Here is a 20,882-nt window from a genome sequence, read left to right as displayed (position 1 = left end):
ACAACAGTGATGAAGAGGAGGCGCGGCCGGCGCTGGACGAGGAAGAGGCAGAGTTGAGCGTCGCCATGTCCCAGCGGTGGACAAGGAACCCCCGGCGAGTTCCTTTCTGCCCAGGTGAGTCCTCCACATTCACTACGACGGCAGGTACAAGACCGCCTTTCTGGTGTGTACAGACCCAGTTCCAAGGAGGCGGAGGACAGTCTGAGTGATGAGCAACAGGACTTCTCTGATGAAGACCTGGAGGGCAGTGCAAGTCATTCTTTGTTCCACCTGTCCATCCCCCAGCTGGACGGGGCGGCGGACGAAAGCAGCGGTGAGTCTTGCCTTGGCTTTCATTGACGGGGTCAAAAAAAAGTATTTAGTCAGCCAGTTAAAATGGTGACAGAGTTCTGTAATATTCATCATAGGTACACTTCAACTGTGAGAGACAGAATGTGAAGTGAATTATATTTATATAGCGCTTTACATAGTGAAACCCAATTTCTAAGTTCCATTTAAACCAGTGTGGGTGCACCGGGAGCAGGTGGGTCAAGTGTCTTGCCAAGGACATAACGGCAGTGACTAGGATGGCGGAAGCGGGAATCGAACCTGCAACCTTCAAGTTGCTGGCACAGACGCTCTACCAACCTGTGTTGATTGAACTGTGTTGAAGCAGCAAAAAAGGACATTATGCTAAATGAGGAGTTTCTGTCTCTGATTTAGTAATGCAAGTGCATCATAAAGCTTACATGAACTCCATGGTGTTCAGGGATGAGTAGTCTCTCCTATTGCTATTGTACTATTTTTACAACTATCAATCAATCAATGTGGGGGGAAAAAAATCCAGGAATTCACATTGTAGGAATTTTAAAGAATTTATTTGTAAATTATGGTGGGAAATAAGTAACAGCCAATCAGCAGTGCGTATTCAGAGCGCATAGAGTCAGTGCTCCTGCGTCTTGATGAACAGATGGGTGTTTACCAGGTCTCTCCCCAAATTATGATGAACACCTCCAGTCTACTGCTAGTAACATCACTATGAGTCCGTTGACGTTCTAGAAACATAAGCGGAAGCTCAGCTCGCTCGCAGTCCTTGAGGGGAAGGCTAATTAGCGTAAAGTTAGCTCACTTTGTGTGCGTTCGTGCGTGTGTTACGGACACCAAAGCTCTGTCTGTCTGTTATTTCACTTGACCTTTTTCTGTGTTGATTGAACTGTGTTGAAACAGCAAAAAGGACATTATGCTAAATGAGGAGTTTCTGTCTCTGATTTAGTAATGCAAGTGCATCATAAAGCCTATATGAACTCCATGGTGTTCCGGGATGAATAGTCTCTCCTATTGCTATTGTACTATTTTTACAGCTATCAATCAATCAATCAATGTTTATTTATATAGCCCCAAATCACAAACGTCTCAAAGGACTGCACAAATCATTACGACTACGACATCCTCGGAAGAACCCACAAAAGGGCAAGGAAAACTCACATCCAGTGGGACGCCAGTGACAATGCTGACTATGAGAAACCTTGGAGAGGACCTGAGATGTGGGCGACCCCCTGTCCCCCTCTAGTTACATTAATCATTAGTAATGTAGCAGCCTAGTTTTGAATGGCAGGGTCCCTGCTATCACATGTTGATACAAATATAACATTTACATAATAAACATCAACGACAGGCTTCCAAATGCTGAAATGAATGATGAGTTGAGCATATATCAGCATGTGGCATGATAATGACAGACTTAGTACTCAGGTAACTAGGACTGTTTTGTTTTTACTTTAAGGAAAAAATATTGAGATATATATCGTATATCAGCAAATGGAGCGGAAAACACAACCAGAAATTGTAAGCTTCCTCACCACGGTCTGTAGTCTATTGCCCCCCCAGGCTGTGGTGGCTGCGACGAGGTGGGGACGTAATGGCGACAGGCCAAGTTAGACCGATCCTTGCACCCACCCACCCCCTTCCCCGGTCTGTCCGCCGGAGAGACACCACCTTAACTAACACATTTTCTGGGGGAGACATTGGATTGTTATTTGTATAAGCCAACAATCAAGGCTTCCTCACCACAGTCTGTAGTCTATTGGCCCCCCAGGGTGTGGTGGCTGCGACGAGGTGGGGACGTAATGGCGACAGGCCGAGTTAGACTGATCCTTGCACCCACCCACCGGTCTGTCCGCCGGAGAGACACCACCTTAACTAACACATTTTCTGGGAGAGACACTGGATTGTTATCGATATAAGCCAACAATCAAGGCTTCCTCACCACAGTCTGTAGTCTATTGCCCCCCCAGGCTGTGGTGGCAGCGACGAGGTGGGGACGTAATGGCGACAGGCCGGTTAGACCGATCCTTGCACCCGCCCACCCACTCCCTTCTCCGGTCTGTCCGCCGGAGAAACACCACCTCAACTAACACATTTTCTGGGGGAGACACTGGATTGTTATCGGTATAAGCCAACAATCAAGGCTTCCTCACCACAGTCTGTAGTCTATTGCCCCCCCAGGCTGTGGTGGCAGCGAGGAGGTGGGGACGTAATGGCAACAGGCCGGGTTAGACCTACCCTTGCACCCACCCACCAGTCCGTCCGCCGGAGAGACACCACCTTAACTAACACATTTTCTGGGGGAGACATTGGATTGTTATCAGTATAAGCCAACAATCAAGGCTTCCTCACCACAGTCTGTAGTCTATTGCCCCCCCAGGCTGTGGTGGCAGCGACGAGGTGGGGACGTAATGGCGACAGGCCGAGTTAGACCGATCCTTGCACCCACCCACCCCCTTCCCCGGTCTGTCCGCCGGAGAAACACCACCTTAACTAACACATTTTCTGGGGGAGACACTGGATTGTTATCGGTACAAGCCAACAATCAAGGCTTCCTCACCACAGTCTGTAGTCTATTTCCCCCCCAGGCTGTGGTGGGAGCGACGAGGGGGGACGTAATGGCGACAGGCCGGGTTAGACCGATCCTTGCACCCACCCACCCCCTTCCCTGGTCTGTCCGCCGGAGAGACACCACCTTAACTAACACATTTTCTGGGGGAGACACTGGATTGTTATCGGTATAAGCCAACAATCAAGGCTTCCTCACCACAGTCTGTAGTCTATTGCCTGCCCAGGCTGTGGTGGCAGCGACGAGATGGGGACGTAATGGCGACAGGCCGAGTAAGACCGATCCTTGCACCCACCCACCCCCTTCCCCGGTCTGTCCGCCGGAGAGACACCACTTTAACTAACACATTTTCTGGGGGAGACACTGGATTGTTATCGGTATAAGCCAACAATCAAGGCTTCCTCACCACAGTCTGTAGTCTATTGCCCCCCCCGGCTGTGGTGGCTGCGACGAGGTGGGGACGTAATGGCGACAGGCCGAGTTAGACCGATCCTTGCACCCACCCACCCCCCTTCCCCGGTCTTTCCGCCGGAGAAACACCACCTTAACTAACACATTTTCTGGGGGAGACACTGGATTGTTATCGGTATAAGCCAACAATCAAGGCTTCCTCACCACAGTCTGTAGTCTATTGCCCCCCCCAGGCTGTGGTGGCAGCGACGAGGTGGGGACGTAATGGCGACAGGCCGAGTTAGACCGATCCTTGCACCCACCCACCCCCTTCTCCGGTCTGTCCGCCGGAGAGACACCACCTTAACTAACACATTTTCTGGGGGAGACACTGGATTGTTATCGGTATAAGCCAACAATCAAGGCTTCCTCACCACAGTCTGTAGTCTATTGCCGCCCAGGCTGTGGGGGGCAGCGACGAGGTGGGGACGTAATGGCGACAGGCCGAGTTAGACCGATCCTTGCACCCACCCCACCCCCTTCCCCGGTCTTTCCGCCGGAGAAACACCACCTTAACTAACACATTTTATGGGGGAGACACTGGATTGTTATCGGTATAAGCCAACAATCAAGGCTTCCTCACCACAGTCTGTAGTCTATTGCCCGCCCAGGCTGTGGTGGCAGCAACTAGGTGGGGACGTAATGGCGACAGGCCGAGTTAGACCGATCCTTGCACCCACCCACCCCCCTTCCCCGGTCTGTCCGCCGGAGAGACACCACCTTAACTAACACATTTTATGGGGAAGACACTGAATTGTATCGTATAGTATAAGCCAACAATCAAGGCTTCCTCACCACAGTCTGTAGTCTATTGCCCCCCCCAGGCTGTGGTGGCAGCGACGAGGTGGGGACGTAATGGCGACAGGCCGAGTTAGACCGATCCTTGCACCCACCCACCCACCCACCCCCTTCTCCGGTTTGTCCGCCGGAGAGACACCACCTTAACTAACACATTTTCTGGGGGAGACATTGGATTGTTATCGGTATAAGCCAACAATCAAGGCTTCCTCACCACAGTCTGTAGTCTATTGCCTCCCCCCAGGCTGTGGTGGCAGCAACTAGGTGGGGACGTAATGGCGACAGGCCGAGTTAGACCGATCCTTGCACCCACCCACCCCCTTCCCCGGTCTGTCCGCCGGAGAGACACCACCTTAACTAACACATTTTCTGGGGAAGACACTGAATTGTTATCGGTATAAGCCAACAATCAAGGCTTCCTCACCACAGTCTGTAGTCTATTGCCCCCCCCAGGCTGTGGTGGCAGCGACGAGATGGGGACGTAATGGCGACAGGCCGAGTTAGACCGATCCTTGCACCCACCCACCCACCCACCCCCTTCTCCGGTTTGTCCGCCGGAGAGACACCACCTTAACTAACCCATTTTCTGGGGGAGACATTGGATTGTTATCGGTATAAGCCAACAATCAAGGCTTCCTCACCACAGTCTGTAGTCTATTGCCTCCCCCCAGGCTGTGGTGGCAGCGACGAGGTGGGGACGTAATGGCGACAGGCCGAGTTAGACCGATCCTTGCACCCACCCACCCCCCTTCCCCGGTCTGTCCGCCGGAGAGACACCACCTTAACTAACACATTTTCTGGGGGAGACACTGGATTGTTATCGGTATAAGCCAACAATCAAGGCTGCAATATCAATATTCAATCTGAAAAGAAAAAGGTGTATCAGGACACACCTGCTTTTAATGATCCTCCAATTTCTTCCTGTTGTTCCTCGTTTGAAGTCTGGTAGGTTTTTGTTCTGCCTTGTCAACCCCTTGCCGAGAGATATTCTTCCGAGATGATGTTCTTCTGATGAACTGCTAACACAAGTTAACATGCAATTGGGAAAATTGTAAAGACAGACTTCTCTTTCTGTTTCCATTCCTAGATTCATCCTTAACAGAGAGCGGCTCTCGGACTCAGTCTTCTCTCATAGTCACGGAGAAGATAATCGTGAAAAGGAATCCCTTCCCTGGAGAGATTGGCCATCTTGAACCCCCTTCCACAGCTAAGATCTTCCTGGAATGTAAGCTCCCAGAGCACCGACCGGTTCATGGGCTGGACAAGGAGCAACCCCTCGACAAGCACTTTCAGCCTAAGAACCGTCAAGACAGCAGTAGTGAATGTTCCGCGGGCTTGAAGGTCAATAAAGAAATCCCTTACATCCCCCCGGTCAAACACCCGATCCCCTGCAAGACAATCAGTCACCCGGAGGTGCAGGCCGTCTGCGGTGACAAAGAGGACGTTCGAAAAGCTTCTTTAGCTCTGGATAACGCGGATATTAACAGTTTCCAGTTCAGCAGCAGTAAGATCACGAAAAGAAGAAAGAATTACAGCAGCATGACGAATGTAGAAACCAACTGTCTGTCAATCCTTCAGAACCACAGAGCCTTCTCTCTCTGCTACTCCGAGCTGAGAAACTGCTCCACCAAGGCAGACCTCGAACTTAGCCAGATGGACAGAAATAGCCCCCACCTAAGGAGTATTCCCTCGGCCGCATCGGCGCTACAAGAGGAGGTTTTCCATAAGGGGGAGAAAAGTCAAGACAGCGAAGAAGGAGACGTGGGCGAGCTGAAAATAAGGTACGAGGACTATCAGAAAAACCAAACCGAAAAGACTGTCGTCGGCCAGCAGGAAGCGCACTACAAGTTTTTCCCCAGTGTCATTCTCTCGAACTGCCTGAATAGAAAGAAAGCGTTAAGCAAAAAGCTCCCGGAGCCGGAGCAGTTGCAGAGTCGTAGGTCAAGGCTAAAAGTCGGTAAAAAGAGACCCTCAGGCCCGAGAAACAAGTTAAACATAGATGACAGCTCCACCTCCGATAGCCAGATTAGCATTGGCTGCACCTCTGTCACTCCCGATCACCCCGGCATTGGGGACACAGAAATGTTAGTTTGTGAGGAGGATTCCGCAAAAGAGTCCATCTCAGACGAGCCAGTCCAAGAGGGACAATCGCTCACAAAAGATGAGCCAGAAATCGGGGAGGGATCTGTAAACAAAGCGGCCGATCAGCTTCCTGTGCCCACTTCCACGGACACTGACCCGGCTCTCAGTTTCTCAGAGGAAACTAAAGAAGACAGTTCAGGTCTCCTGCAAGATTTAGCCACCACAACCAGTTGTACAAACCCCTCATCCCTGCCTGGGAGTAAATACACTCTGAGGACTAAACGAAAGATGTTATACGACAGCGAAGACGGAGACTACGTAGGGACTGCCCGCTCTAAAAGCCAATCCACTGTGAAAGAACGTCTCAAAGGGTGCAACGTCCGTAGTGGGCATGACCTAAAGTACCAGAAACGACGTAAGAAGGAACCCCCTGTCATCGTCAAGTACATCATTATCAACCGGTTCAAAGGACAGAAAAACATGTTGGTGAAAATGTGTAAGGTCAAAGCGGAGGAGCAGAGGGTAACACTGACAAAGGAGAAGTTGGATGAGTACAATAAATTGGCTCCTCTGAAGGATTTCTGGCCAAAGATTCCAGAGTCCGCCGCAGTCGAGTTCCCGGCCGTGGAGGCAAAAGCAAAAAAACAGCAGAAACGGAAGTCGAAAGTCAACTCGACAAATAAAAGTACTGTAAACAACTCCAAATGTCAATCTGGATCGGATGAAAAGGTCAAAAGAAAAAAGGGATCTCAGAGGAGTCAAGGTTTACCCTCCCTACCCCCTCCTCGACCATGTTACTGTGAGCATGCAGATGACCAGAACCGTGATTACACCGATGTTATGTTGGAGCTAGGCTATCTCTCCGACAGTGCACAAAGCCCAACAGACTCAACGCCCCCTCGCTGCTGGTCCCCAACAGACCCCGTCATGGCCCGGAGTACTTCAAAGCAACTAATAAACCCACTCAGTGATCCGTGTCTTAGTTTTTCTCATCAAATGCCACTCTTTGCAACCAAAAGAGCTCGAAGCAGGTGTAAAACGTCCAAACCTAAGACATCAACAGATTCTAAAAGGAACCTCAAGAAAAAGTCTGCAGCGAAGACCCGAGGAGAAAATCCAAAAAACGAGGAATTACAAATCGAAAAGGCTAATTCAAGACGGGGAAAGAAAGCTGAAAAAATAAACAGCACGGCAAACACCCCAAAACCCAGATGGGCGAACAAAAGGAAGTCAACGGATCCTAAACATCACAATACCAGGAAAGATATATCAAAGGTACTTTTCCCAGAAGACGATTCATCTCCGTCAAAAAAGCTAGTAAATGTAGGTAACAGTCAAGACCAGACAACAGTTGAACCAAAAATCGAGGACTCTAAGATTTCTTTTTTAGAGTCCAATCAAAATACGTCACCACAGGTTCAGACAAAGCAGCAAAGTTGTCAGACCACTGTTGTAAAGGTAGAACCTGGCACGGGGGACTTCAAAGCGTCAACATGTTCAACCTCACAAAAAGACCGTAAAAACTCTCAATCAGCAAAAGCCTCCACACAGTCAGGCTTAACCAACAGGCAGGTTTCCGGTCTCTCTCAGACCCCCTGCAGCTTGTCTGTCCTCAGGAAACTTTACCAAAAGAGTCAGCACGGTCAAACTCCGGCGGGGGATTCTGCCAACCGTTCCACTGTCGCAGCTCCGATAACCAAACCAGCCAAATCAAGAAAAGCTACTCCAAGGAAACCACTGGCCACCACTTCTTCAATGCCCAAGGATATCAAACCCAGGAAAAGCAAGACGAACAACACTCGGCCTACTTTGTCAGTGAAGCAGGAGGACATAACTTTGGATGACTGCTTGCTCTTTCCGTCCAACCCGGACATGGACACTTGCAACCTGATAGAAGACAGCCTGTCCCCAGAACTGCCACACAACTGTTCCTTTGACATAAACGCCATCGATCAGACAGAATTCTCCAGCCCGTACAGCGGCACTCAGTTCGTCCTGACCGACAAACATTTACCTTTGAAGTTTTTGAGTGATGCCAACCAGGAGGCAGTAGTCGCCCAGGCACTGGGTTTCGAAAAGAAGTCGGATTGGCTGCCAGGTTCTGAGGAGGACTTCGAATGGCACCGGCTCAAGCCTTCCAGCGCCGACATCCTGGACAGACGGGACCATGGGGAGGGTCCACCCAACCACCTCACCTTCATTGACTCGGACAAGTTCCAACCCGGAGACGGCCACTTGTCTTCGGGCCACGCCCAGACCCTCAGCCCCTTTCAGGACTTCCACTGTGAGAGAAAAGATCTGCTGTTTTCAGCCTGTGATCCCGTCTTGCCTCTAAGCTCCGCCTCATTCGCCTGCCACGAGGGCTCCCCTACAGGCGAGTTTCTGGAAGGCATTGACGGATTCACATCCACCACGCCCAGTAGCTCTCCTCGGTCTGTCAGCTCCTTCTCTCAGGTGAGGGCCAGCCAGGTGCTGCGGGGACCAGGAGGAGGAGGAGGAGGAGCCCACATCCTGAAGCCCCTCATGTCCCCTCCGAGCAGGGAGGAGATCCTCAGCACTTTGCAGGACCTGGAGATATCCGAGGCCACCTTTCAGGAGCCCTTCTGCAGTGACCCCGCCGATGCCCCTGGGAAACCAATGTGAGAATATATTCATATTTAACAAAAAGCTACTATTAGGCAATATTATCACAGTTATTTAACATAACTCCGAAACCAAACATGCCAAATGTCTAATAAGGCCTGAAATAATGTATCTTTGTGAGTTTTACCAAAAACTTATGCTTTTGTAAGGTTTGCAAAGACAAAAAATGTTTTACTCAATATGACAGTATAGCTGTCATACTAAATATGACAGTTATATATATAAACATAACTCCAAAACCAAACATGCAAAATGTCTAATAATGCTTGTAATAATGTATGTTTGTGAGTTTTACCAAAAACTTGTGCTTTTGTAAGGTTTGCAAAGACAAAAAATAGTTTGTTTTACTCAATATGACAGTATAGCTGTCATACTAAATATGACAGTTAGATAAACATAACTCCAAAACCAAACATGCAAAATGTCTAATAATGCTTGTAATAATGTATGTTTGTGAGTTTTACAAGAAAAAATATATTTTGTAAGGTTCGCAAACACAAAAAATGTCTTGTTTTACTCAATATGACAGTATAACTGTCCTACTAAATATGACAGTTATATATATAAACATAACTCCAAAACCAAACATGCAAAATGTCTAATAATGCTTGTAATAATGTATGTTTGTGAGTTTTACAAAAAACTTGTGCTTTTGTAAGGTTTGCAAAGACAAAAAATAGTTTGTTTTACTCAATAGGACAGTATAGCTGTCATACTAAATATGACAGTTAGATAAACATAACTCCAAAACCAAACATGCAAAATGTCTAATAATGCTTGTAATAATGTATGTTTGTGAGTTTTACAAGAAAAAATATATTTTGTAAGGTTTGCAAACACAAAAAATGTCTTGTTTTACTCAATATGACAGTATAACTGTCCTACTAAATATGACAGTTATATATATAAACATAACTCCAAAACCAAACATGCAAAATGTCTAATAATGCTTGTAATAATGTATGTTTGTGAGTTTTACCAAAAACTTGTGCTTTTGTAAGGTTTGCAAAGACAAAAAATAGTTTGTTTTACTCAATATGACAGTATAACTGTCATACTAAATATGAGTTATACAAACAAAACTCCAAAACCAAACATGCAAAATGTTTAAAGATGCCTGAAATAATGTATCTTTGTGAGATTTACTAGAAACTTATTCTTTTGAAAGGTTTGCAAAGACAAAAAATAGTTTGTTTTACTCAATACGACAGTATAACTGTCATACTTAATATGAAAGTTAGATAAACATAACTCCAAAACCAAACATGCAAAATGACTAATAATGATTGTAATAATTGTTTTTTTTTGTGAGTTTTACCAAAAACGTGTGCTTTTGTAAGGTTTGCAAAGAAAAAACATTGTTTGTTTTACTCAAAATGACAGTATAAATGTCATATTAAATATGAGTTATATGAACAAAACTCCAAAACCAAACATGCAAAATGTCTAATAATGCCTGAAATAATGTATCTTTGTGAGTTTTACTAGAAACTTATTCTTTTGTAAGGTTTGCAAAGACAAAAAATAGTTTGTTTTACTCAATATGACAGTATAGCTGTCATACTAAATATGACAGTTAGATAAACAACTCCAAAACCAAACATGCAAAATGTCTAATAATGATTGTATTAATGTATCTATGTGAGTTTTACTAAAAACGTATTCTTTTATAAGGTTTGCAAAGACAAAAAATAGTTTGTTTTACTCAATACGACAGTATAACTGTCATACTAAATAGGACAGTTATATATATAAACATAACTCCAAAACCAAACATGCAAAATGTCTAATAATGATAGTAATAATGTATGTTTGTAAGTTTTATAAGAAAAATGATATTTTGTAAGGTTTCCAAACACAAAACATGTGTTGTTTTACTCAATATGACAGTATAACTGTCATAGTAAATATTAAAGTTAGATAAACATAACTCCAAAACCAAACATGCAAAATGTCTAATAATGCTTGTAATAATGTATCTTTGTGAGTTTTATTATAAACTTATGCTTTTGTAAGGTTTGCAAACACAAAAAATTGTTTGTTTTACTCAATACGACAGTATAACTCTCATACTAAATATGACAGTTAGATAAACATAACTGCAAAACCAAACATGCAAAACGTGTAATAATGATATAATGTATCTTTGTGAGTTTTACCAAAAACATATGCTTTTGTAAGATTTGCAAAGACAAAAAATGTGTTGTTTTACTCAATATGACAGTATATCTGTCATACTAAATATGACAGTTATATAAACATAACTCCAAAACCAAACATGCAAAATGTCTAATAATGCTTGTAATAATGTATGTTTGTGAGTTTTACCAAAAACTTGTGCTTTTGTAAGGTTTGCAAAGACAAAATATAGTTTGTTTTACTCAATATGACAGTATAGCTGTCATACTAAATATGACAGTTAGATAAACATAACTCCAAAACCAAACATGCAAAATGTCTAATAATGATTGTATTAATGTATCTATGTGAGTTTTACTAGAAACTTATTCTTTTATAAGGTTTGCAAAGACAAAAAATAGTTTGTTTTACTCAATACGACAGTATAACTGTCATACTAAATATGACAGTTATATATATAAACATAACTCCAAAACCAAACATGCAAAATGTCTAATAATGATAGTAATAATGTATGTTTGTAAGTTTTATAAGAAAAATGATATTTTGTAAGGTTTCCAAACACAAAACATGTGTTGTTTTACTCAATATGACAGTATAACTGTCATAGTAAATATGACAGTTATATAACCATAACTCCAAAACCAAATATGCAAAATGTCTAATAATGCTTGTAATAATTGTATCTTTGTTAGTTTTACCAAAAACTTTTGCTTTTGTAAGATTTGCAAAGACAAAAAATAGTTTGTTTTACTCAATATGACAGTATAACTGTCATACTAAATATGACAGTTATATAAACATAACTCCAAAACCAAACATGCAAAATGTCTTATAATGCTTGTAATAATGTATCTTTGTGGGTTTTACCAAAAACTTATGCTTTTGCAAGGTTTGCAAGGACAAAAAATAGTTTGTTTTACTCAATATGACAGTATAACTGTCATACTAAATATGAGTTATATGAACAAAACTCCAAAACCAAACATGCAAAATGTCTAATAATGCCTGAAATAATGTATCTTTGTGAGTTTTACTAGAAACTTATTCTTTTGAAAGGTATGCAAAGACAAAAAATAGTTTGTTTTATTCAATATGACAGTATAACTGTCATACTAAATATGACAGTTATATATATAAACATGACTCCAAAACCAAACATGCAAAATGTCTAATAATGCTTGTAATAATGTATGTTTGTGAGTTTTACCAAAAACGTGTGCTTTTGTAAGGTTTGCAAAGACAAAAAATAGTTTGTTTTACTCAATATGACAGTATAACTGTCATACCAAATATGACAGTTACATAAACATAACTCCAAAACAAAACATGCAAAATGTCTAATAATGCTTGTAATAATTGTATCTTTGTGAGTTTTACCAAAAACTTGTGCTTTTGTAAGGTTTGCAAAGACAAAACATAGTTTGTTTTACTCAATATGACAGTGTAACTGTCATACTAAATATGACAGTTACATAAACATAACTCCAAAACCAAACATGCAAAATGTCCTAATAATGCTTGTAATAATGTATGTTTGTGAGTTTAATAAGAAAAATGATATTTTGTAAGGTTTCCAAACACAAAACATGTGTTGTTTTACTCAATATGACAGTATTAAGCGGTAGAAAATGGAGAAATGGATTGGATTGATTGTCATGACTGGGGGGTCGCAGCTTACTGCGAGGTTTGTTCTCCCGGGATGCAAACGGACTATTCCGGACAAGGCTTGCAGGTAGGAACATATTTATTAACTCGATAAATCTCGGCAGGGCGTGAGGTAAACAAACATAAACTATGGCGTGGAAAAAAAACACAAAACTGTGGCATGAAACAAACAAACATAAACTATGGCGTGGAACTGCATCTGGCTCTCGGATAAATCTGACCCGACGTTGCTTAACACGATAAGTAATGAACAATTCCACTTGTAATCACAGTGTTAAAAATAATGTTAAAATTAAGAAACATTCTCATGCATTTTTAATCCGTCCATCCGTTTTCTACCGCACCTGTTCAAGAAGTTGCGTTAATGGTAAGAAGTTATTTATTTATTATTGGTTAGTGTGGGGCTTGCCCTCCTGGGGGTTCTTCAGACCCCCGAGCACCGACATGAGAGCCTGTTTCAGGGTTATAATATTGTTTTATTTTTCAATAAGTCTCTCAGTTGCTTTCCAGAGATAGTATTTCCAGCCCCGACCCAGTCTCTCCTCCTTGCTGCTGCTTATAACAGAGCGACAGGTGATTAGATAACAAGGCCCAGGTTGGCCCTCTACGCACCTGTCGCTGCAGGCCCGCAGGCCACGCCCCCTCCACAGTTAGCTTCAGAATAACAATGTTATTACAAAGACCTGTTATACTCTAGAAATGTTGGTCTTACTCAAAAATGCATGTGTTTAGTTGTGTTCAGTGTTAAAAAAAAAAAGATACGGCTCTAACGGAAATATATTTTGAAATATTTGGCTTTTTGGCTCTCTCAGCCAAAAAGGTTCCCGATCCCTGGCGTGGAACAAACACAAAACCGTGGCAAGAAATAAACAAGACTTACGTGGCCAAGGAACTGTGGCATCGCATGAAAACAAGCAATGACGCCAGGCCGACTGACTGGCAAAGACAGACTTAAATGAGGGTCTTGATTAGCAGCAGGTGCGCTGTCCGAACACCAGAGGCGGGTGAAAGTCATAAGTCGGCATGGTAACCAAACAAAACAAGGGAGCGCAAACAGGAACTAAAAGAGTCCAAAAACATGATCCAGACCACAGATCATGACAAAATTAAGTATTTGTTGCTTAGAATATGTTCCCTATACTAAAGTGTGACCAAAAACACATAACTTTGTCGTGAATTTGACAAAAACTAAACATTTTATTTTTCACCAAAGAAGGGTTCGGTGAATGCGCATATGAACCTGGTGGGGTTCCGTACCTCCAACAAGGTCAAGAACCACTGGGTTAAAAGGTGTGAGTTCTGGTCTTCTTGTCCGTCCTCAGGGACGTTGGCGGTCGGAAGCTCACGGTGGGAACCAGACTGGCCCACGACTTAAAAGAGTTCAGCGGCGAACTCTGCATGGAGGGTCTGCACTTCTGGAAGACGGCCTTCTCCGCCATGACACACCCGGCCCCCGCCTCCACCCCCGCCCTCACCTCACCACCGGCCCTGCGGAGAGGCCGAGAACGTAAAGAACGGCCAGAGATCGAGTCCTCGGCCGGGGACCAGCAGGTCATCCTGCTCCCCTGCAAAAGTGCGCCGAGGGCAGAAGACGTGCAGCTGTGGTTGGAAGCCAGGAGGCAGTACCAGACCTTGCAGAAGGGCATCAGACATGCAGATCTGCTGAAGAAGGAGAAAGTGTCCACGTCTGATTTTCCCAGCAACTCCACATCTCATGGAAAACTCAAGCGAACCCCAAGGAGAAGAAAGCAGGAGCTCTCGCTGGTCTTTTCTCCCACAAGGAGTCCAGGATCTGCATGTAGTCCAGCACCCCATGAAGGTTCCGTCCACCTGAACCAGGAGGACGGACATGAAGAGAACGACACAAGCAGCTCTCCGGAGTCTCCAGAGCTGCCGACATGGCAGCGTCGTCCCAGCATCGGTGGTTTCGACCAAACCAGGCCGCTGTCCCCGCAACTTTCTGTCACCAGCCCCACCTTTCCCCACATCCAAGATGAGGACGGGATGGACTCCCCAAATCTTCACAGCACTCCTTTCGTAAAGAGGAGGCGCGAGGGTGTGGCGCCTGTATGCAGCACGCCCATCACCCGGGGTAGGCATCCTTCCGGAATGTTCCTGCTTTGTGTCAGCTGGTTCCTCAACTCTGCTCCCCTGGTCCCCCTGCAGATGATCCCGTGGCTCAGAGAATCCAGCAGAGGAGGAGGAGCCAAACAGATCCCCTGAGAAGAGTCTTGCTGAACACACAGATGAAGGTGAAACTCCAACAGGTGCAGAATAATACACAAACCCCGTTTCCATACGAGTTGGGAAATTGTGTTCGATGTAAATATAAACAGAATACAATGATTTACAAATCATTTTCAACCCATATTCAGTTGAATATGCTACAAAGACAACAGATTTGATGTTCAAACTGATAAACATTTAACTTTAGAGTTTGATGCCAGCAACACGTGACAAAGAAGTTGGGAAAGGTGGCAATAAATACTGATAAAGTTGAGGAATGCTCATCAAACACTTATTTGGAACACCCCACAGGTGTCCAGGCTAATTGGGAACAGGTGGGTGCCATGATTGGGTATAAAAGCAGCTTCCATGAAATGCTAAGTCATTCACAAACAAAAATGAGGTGAGGGTCACCAATTTGTAAGCAAATTGTTGAACAGTTTTAGAACAACATTTCTCAACGAGCTATTGCAAGGAATTTAGGGATTTTACCATCTACGGTCCCTAAAATCATCAAAAGGTTCAGAGAATCTGGAGAAATCACTGCACGTAAGCGACGAGATTACGGACCGTTGATCCCTCAGGCGGTACCGCACCAAAAACCGACATCAGTGTGTAAAGGATATCACCACATGGGCTCAGGAACACTTTATAAAACCACTGTCAGTAACTACAGTTGGTCGCTACATCTGTAAGTGCAAGTTAAAACTCTACTATGCAAAGCAAAAGCCATTTATCAACAACACCCAGGAACACCGCTGGTTTCGCTCATCTAAGATGGACTGATGCAAAGTGGAAAAGTGTTCTGTGGTCTGACGAGTCCACATTTCAAATTATATTTGGAAACTGTGGACGTGGTGTCCGCCGGAACAAAGAGGAAAATAACCATCCGTATTGTTAAAGGCGCAAAGTTCAAAAGTCAGCATGTGTGATGGTATGGGGGTGTATTAGTGCCCAAGGCATGGGTAACTTACACATCTGTGAAGGCACCATTAATGCTGAAAGGTCCATACAGGTTTTGGAGCAACATATGTTGTCATCCAAGCAACGTTATCATGGACGACCCTGCTTATTTTAGCAAGACAATGCCAAGCCACATGTTACAACAGCTTGGTTTCATAGTAAAAGAGTGCGGGTACTTTCCTGGCCCGCCTGCAGTCCAGACCTGTCTCCCTTGAAAAATGTGTGGCGCATTATGAAGCGTAAAATACGACAGTGGAGACCCCGGACTGTTGAAGGACTGAAGCTCTACATAAAACAAGAATGAGAAAGAATTCCACTTTCAAAGCTTCAACAATTAGTTTCCTCAGTTCCCAAACGTTTTATACAAGCAGACACAGTGTGTATAGAGAAAAGGGAGAATGGACGCATTAACCACTTAAAAGAAAAGGTGATGTAACACAGTGGTGAACATGCCCTTTCCCAACTACTTTGTCACGTGTTGCAGCCATGAAATTCTAAGTTAATTATTATTTGCAAAAAAAAATAAACTTTATGAGTTTGAACATCAAATATGTTGTCTTTGTAGCATATTCAACTGAATATGGGTTGAAAAGGATTTGCAAATCATTGTATTCTGTTTATATTTACATCTAACACAATTTCCCAACTCATATGGAAACGGGGTTTGTACATTAGGCTTTTACAATATACCAGTACTAGTGTAGTATCGCAGTACTAATGAATTAAAAACGGTACTATACACCATTTATTTATTTTTTTTACGGGCATGCCGTGACATTGCTGGTTTTAGGAGCAGAGGAGCATGTTGGGCAGCGCACACACACAGAGTACTTACAAGCAGACACAGTGTGTAGACAGAAAAGGGAGAATGGACGCATATAACGCTGAAACACCCTCAGGGACAGCTGCTACTTCTAAATCACTAATCCTGGCCTCAATGGCGGCAAATAAAGTTTTTTACAAGTAGCATTATCACTGGAGGACGAGGAATAGCTTAACATGCTTCACTACACACCACAATGTAAACAAACGCCATGGGTGGATCTATACCTGACATCCACTGTAATGATACCAAGTACAATAGTGTATCTAGTTGATACTACTATGATTACATCGATATTTTTTATCATCACAAAATCTTTTTTCCTTTTTTTAGGATTCATGTATGTTTATAATGTCAGTAAATACGTCCCCGGACACATGAGGACCTTGAATATGATCAATGTATGATCCTGTAACTACTTGGTATCGACATGATCCATACCTAAATGTGCGGTATCGTCCAAAACTAATGTTAAGTATCAAAGAAGAGAAGAATAAGTGATTATTACCTTTGAACAGAAGTGTAAATAAAACATGTTGAAACAGAAAACAACACGACACCTACCCTTTATATCAGTATTTCTTAACCATATTATTATTGGTTTATTAGGTATTATGTTTTATTGTATGATCCTGTAACTACTTGGTATCGGATCAATACCTAAATGTGTGGTATCATCCAAAACTAATGTCAAGTATCAAAGAAGAGAAGAATAAGTGATTATTACATTTTAACAGAAGTGTAGATAGAACATGTTAAAACAGAAAATAGGCAGATATTAACAGTAAATGAAGTAGATGCATCAATATTTTTTACAGTTTGTCCCTCATAATGTGTACAAAATAATAGGTGTATAAATGACACAATATGTTACTGCAGACTAATTAGGAGTCTTTGTTTGTTTACTTACTACTAAAACACAAGTTGTTTAGTATGTTTAACATTTTATTCAAGGACTAAATGACAATAATAAACATATATTTGTTACAATAAAGACAATAGTGACATTTTTTTGTGGTCCCCTTTATTTAGAAAAAGTATCAAAATACATTTTGGTACCGGTGCCAAAATATTTAGAGGTCACTGTTGTTTATGTCAACCAACTCAAATGGTGGTCCATTGTACTTAATACCAAAATATTTCTTATTACTAATAAGTTTTTATTACTAATAAGTGCCTACTTAAACGGACGTTGACAAACATAGGTGAACACTTTTGTTCACATGAAATTTGAGACCTTAATTTCTGTGAAAAAATGTGTCCGTTTCTGTCAGAATAAACATTCCCATTGTAGTTTGACATATATAATAAACATTCCCATTGTAGTCTGACATATATAATAAACATTCCCATTGTAGTCTGACATATATAATAAACATTCCCATTGTAGTCTGACATACATAATAAACATTCCCATTGTAGTCTGACATATATAATAAACATTCCCATTGTAGTCTGACATACATAATAAACATTCCCATTGTAGTCTGACATATATAATAAACATTCCCATTGTAGTCTGACATATATAATAAACATTCCCATTGTAGTCTGACATATATAATAAACATTCCCATTGTAGTCTGACATATATAATAAACATTCCCATTGTAGTCTGACATACATAATAAACATTCCCATTGTAGTCTGACATATATAATAAACATTTCCATTGTAGTCCGACATATATAATAAACATTCCCATTGTAGTCTGACATATATAATAAACATTCTCATTGTAGTCTGACATATATAATAAACATTTCCATTGTAGTCTGACATATATAATAAACATTCCCATTGTAGTCTGACATACATAATAAACATTCCCATTGTAGTCTGACATATATAATAAACATTTCCATTGTAGTCCGACATATATAATAAACATTCCCATTGTAGTCTGACATATATAATAAACATTCTCATTGTAGTCAGACATATATAATAAACATTCCCATTATAGTCTGACATATATAATAAACATTCCCATTGTAGTCCGACATATATAATAAACATTCCCATTGTAGTCTGACATATATAATAAACATTCCTATTGTAGTCCAACATATATAATAAACATTCTCATTGTAGTTTGACATATATAATAAATATTCTCATTGTAGTCAGACATATATAATAAACATTCCCATTGTAGTCCGACATATATAATAAACATTCCCATTGTAGTTTGACATATATAATAAATATTCTCATTGTAGTCAGACATATATAATAAACATTCCCATTGTAGTCTGACATATAATAAACATTCTCATTGTAGTCAGACATATATAATAAATATGCTCATTGTAGTCAGACATATATAATAAACATTCCCATTGTAGTCTGACATATAATAAACATTCTCATTGTAGTCAGACATATATAATAAACATTCCCATTGTAGTCTGACATATATAATAAACATTCCCATTGTAGTCTGACATATATAATAAACATTCCCATTGTAGTCTGACATACATAATAAACATTCCCATTGTAGTCTGACATATAATAAACATTCTCATTGTAGTCCGACATATATAATAAACATTCCCATTGTAGTCTGACATATATAATAAACATTCCCATTGTAGTCAGACATATATAATAAACATTCTCATTGTAGTCCGACATATACAGTGGGGCAAAAAAGTACTTAGTCAGCCAGCGATTGTGCAAGTTCTCCCACTTCAAAGGATGAAAGAGGTCTGTAATTTTCATCATAGGTACACTTCAACTGTGAGAGACAGAATATAAAAAAAAATCCAGGAATTCACATTGTAGGAATTTTAAATAATTTATTTGTAAATTACGGTGGAAAATAAGTATTTGGTCAAGAACAAAAATTCAACTCAATACTTTGGAATATAAGCTTTGTTGGCAATAACAGAGGTCAAACGATTACTATAGGTCTTTACCAGGTTTCACACACAGTAGCTGGTATTTTGGCCCATTCCTCTATGCAGATCTTCTCGAGAGGAGTGATGTTTTGGGGCTGTCGCCGAGCAACGCGGACTTTCAACTCCCTCCACAGATTTTCTATGAGGTCTGGAGACTGGCTAGGCCACTCCAGGACTTTCAAATGCTTCTAACGGAGCCACTCCTTTGTTGCCCGGGCTGTGTGTTTGGGATCATTGTCATGCTGGAAGACCCAGCCACGTTTCATCTTCAAAGCTCTCACTGATGGAAGGAGGTTTTGGCTCAAAATCTCACGATACATGGCCCCGTTCATTCTTTCCTCAACAAGGATCAATCGTCCTGTCCCCTTAGCAGAAAAACAGCCCCAAAGCATGATGTTTCCACCCCCATGCTTCACAGTAGGTATGGTGTTCTTGGGATGCAACTCAGTATTCTTCTTCCTCCAAAGACGACCAGTTGAGTTTTTACCAAAAAGTTGTATTTTGGTTTCATCTGACCACATGACATTCTCCCAATGGGAAGTGAAGTGAATTATATTTATATAGCGCTTTTTCTCAAGTGACTCAAAGCGCTTTACATAGTGAAACCCATTATCTAAGTTACATTCAAACCAGTGTGGGTGGCACTGGAAGCAGGTGGGTAAAGTGACACAACGGCAGTGACTAGGTTGGCAGAAGTGGGAATCGAACCTGCAACCCTCAAGTTGCTGGCACGGCCACTCTACCAACCGATCTTAACAGCCCTGCTGTATCTGTGTGGTCTTTGGCAAACTTCAGACGGGCCTAGACATGCACTGGCTTAAGCAGGGGGACACGTCTGGCACTGCAGGATTTGATTCCCTGTCGGCGTAGTGTGTTACTGACGGTAACCTTTGTTACTTTGGTCCCAGCTCTTTGCAGGTCATTCACCAGATCCCCCCCGTGTGGTTCTGGGATGTTTGCTCACCGTTCTCATGATCATTTTGACCCCACGGGATGAGATTTTGCGTGGAGCTCCAGATCGAGGGAGATTATCAGTGGTCTTGTATGTCTTCCATTTTCTGATAATTGCTCCCACAGTTGATTTTTTTCACACCAAGCTGCTTGTCTATTGTAGATTCACTTTACCCAGTCTGGTGCAGGTCTACAATTCTTTTCCTGGTGTCCTTCGACAGCTCTTTGGTCTTGGCCATAGTGGAGTTTGGAGTCTGACTGTTGGAGGCTGTGGACAGGTGTTTTTTATACAGATACTGAGTTCAAACAGGTGCCATTAATACAGGTAACGAGTGGAGGACAGAAGAGCTTCTTAAAGAAG

At 42.4% G+C, this 20,882-nt stretch overlaps 1 protein-coding gene across 3 annotated transcripts in view; it reads left to right on the top strand.

The window, feature by feature from the left end:
- The first annotated feature begins 1 nt into the window (after nt 1).
- rev3l (REV3 like, DNA directed polymerase zeta catalytic subunit) overlaps nt 2–20,882 on the top strand; it is a 95,852-nt gene continuing 74,971 nt past the window's right edge. For 2 of the 3 annotated variants that reach the window (XM_061894100.1, XM_061894099.1), the window contains exons 1-5: nt 2–114; nt 174–313; nt 5,208–8,841; nt 13,975–14,744; nt 14,819–14,904. In XM_061894100.1, the coding sequence (XP_061750084.1) occupies nt 5,660–8,841; nt 13,975–14,744; nt 14,819–14,904 (4,038 nt within the window). In that variant the 5' untranslated portion in view covers nt 2–114; nt 174–313; nt 5,208–5,659. Of the gene's footprint in view, nt 115–173; nt 314–5,207; nt 8,842–13,974; nt 14,745–14,818; nt 14,920–20,882 lie in introns of all 3 variants that reach the window. The other variant, XM_061894098.1, reaches the window with a different exon arrangement.

Source organism: Nerophis ophidion, linkage group LG03, assembly GCF_033978795.1.
Source record: "Nerophis ophidion isolate RoL-2023_Sa linkage group LG03, RoL_Noph_v1.0, whole genome shotgun sequence".
Classification (NCBI taxonomy): domain Eukaryota; kingdom Metazoa; phylum Chordata; class Actinopteri; order Syngnathiformes; family Syngnathidae; genus Nerophis; species Nerophis ophidion.
The sequence above is the reverse complement of the archived record's forward strand: the minus strand, read 5'-3'. Positions and strand labels throughout refer to the sequence as shown.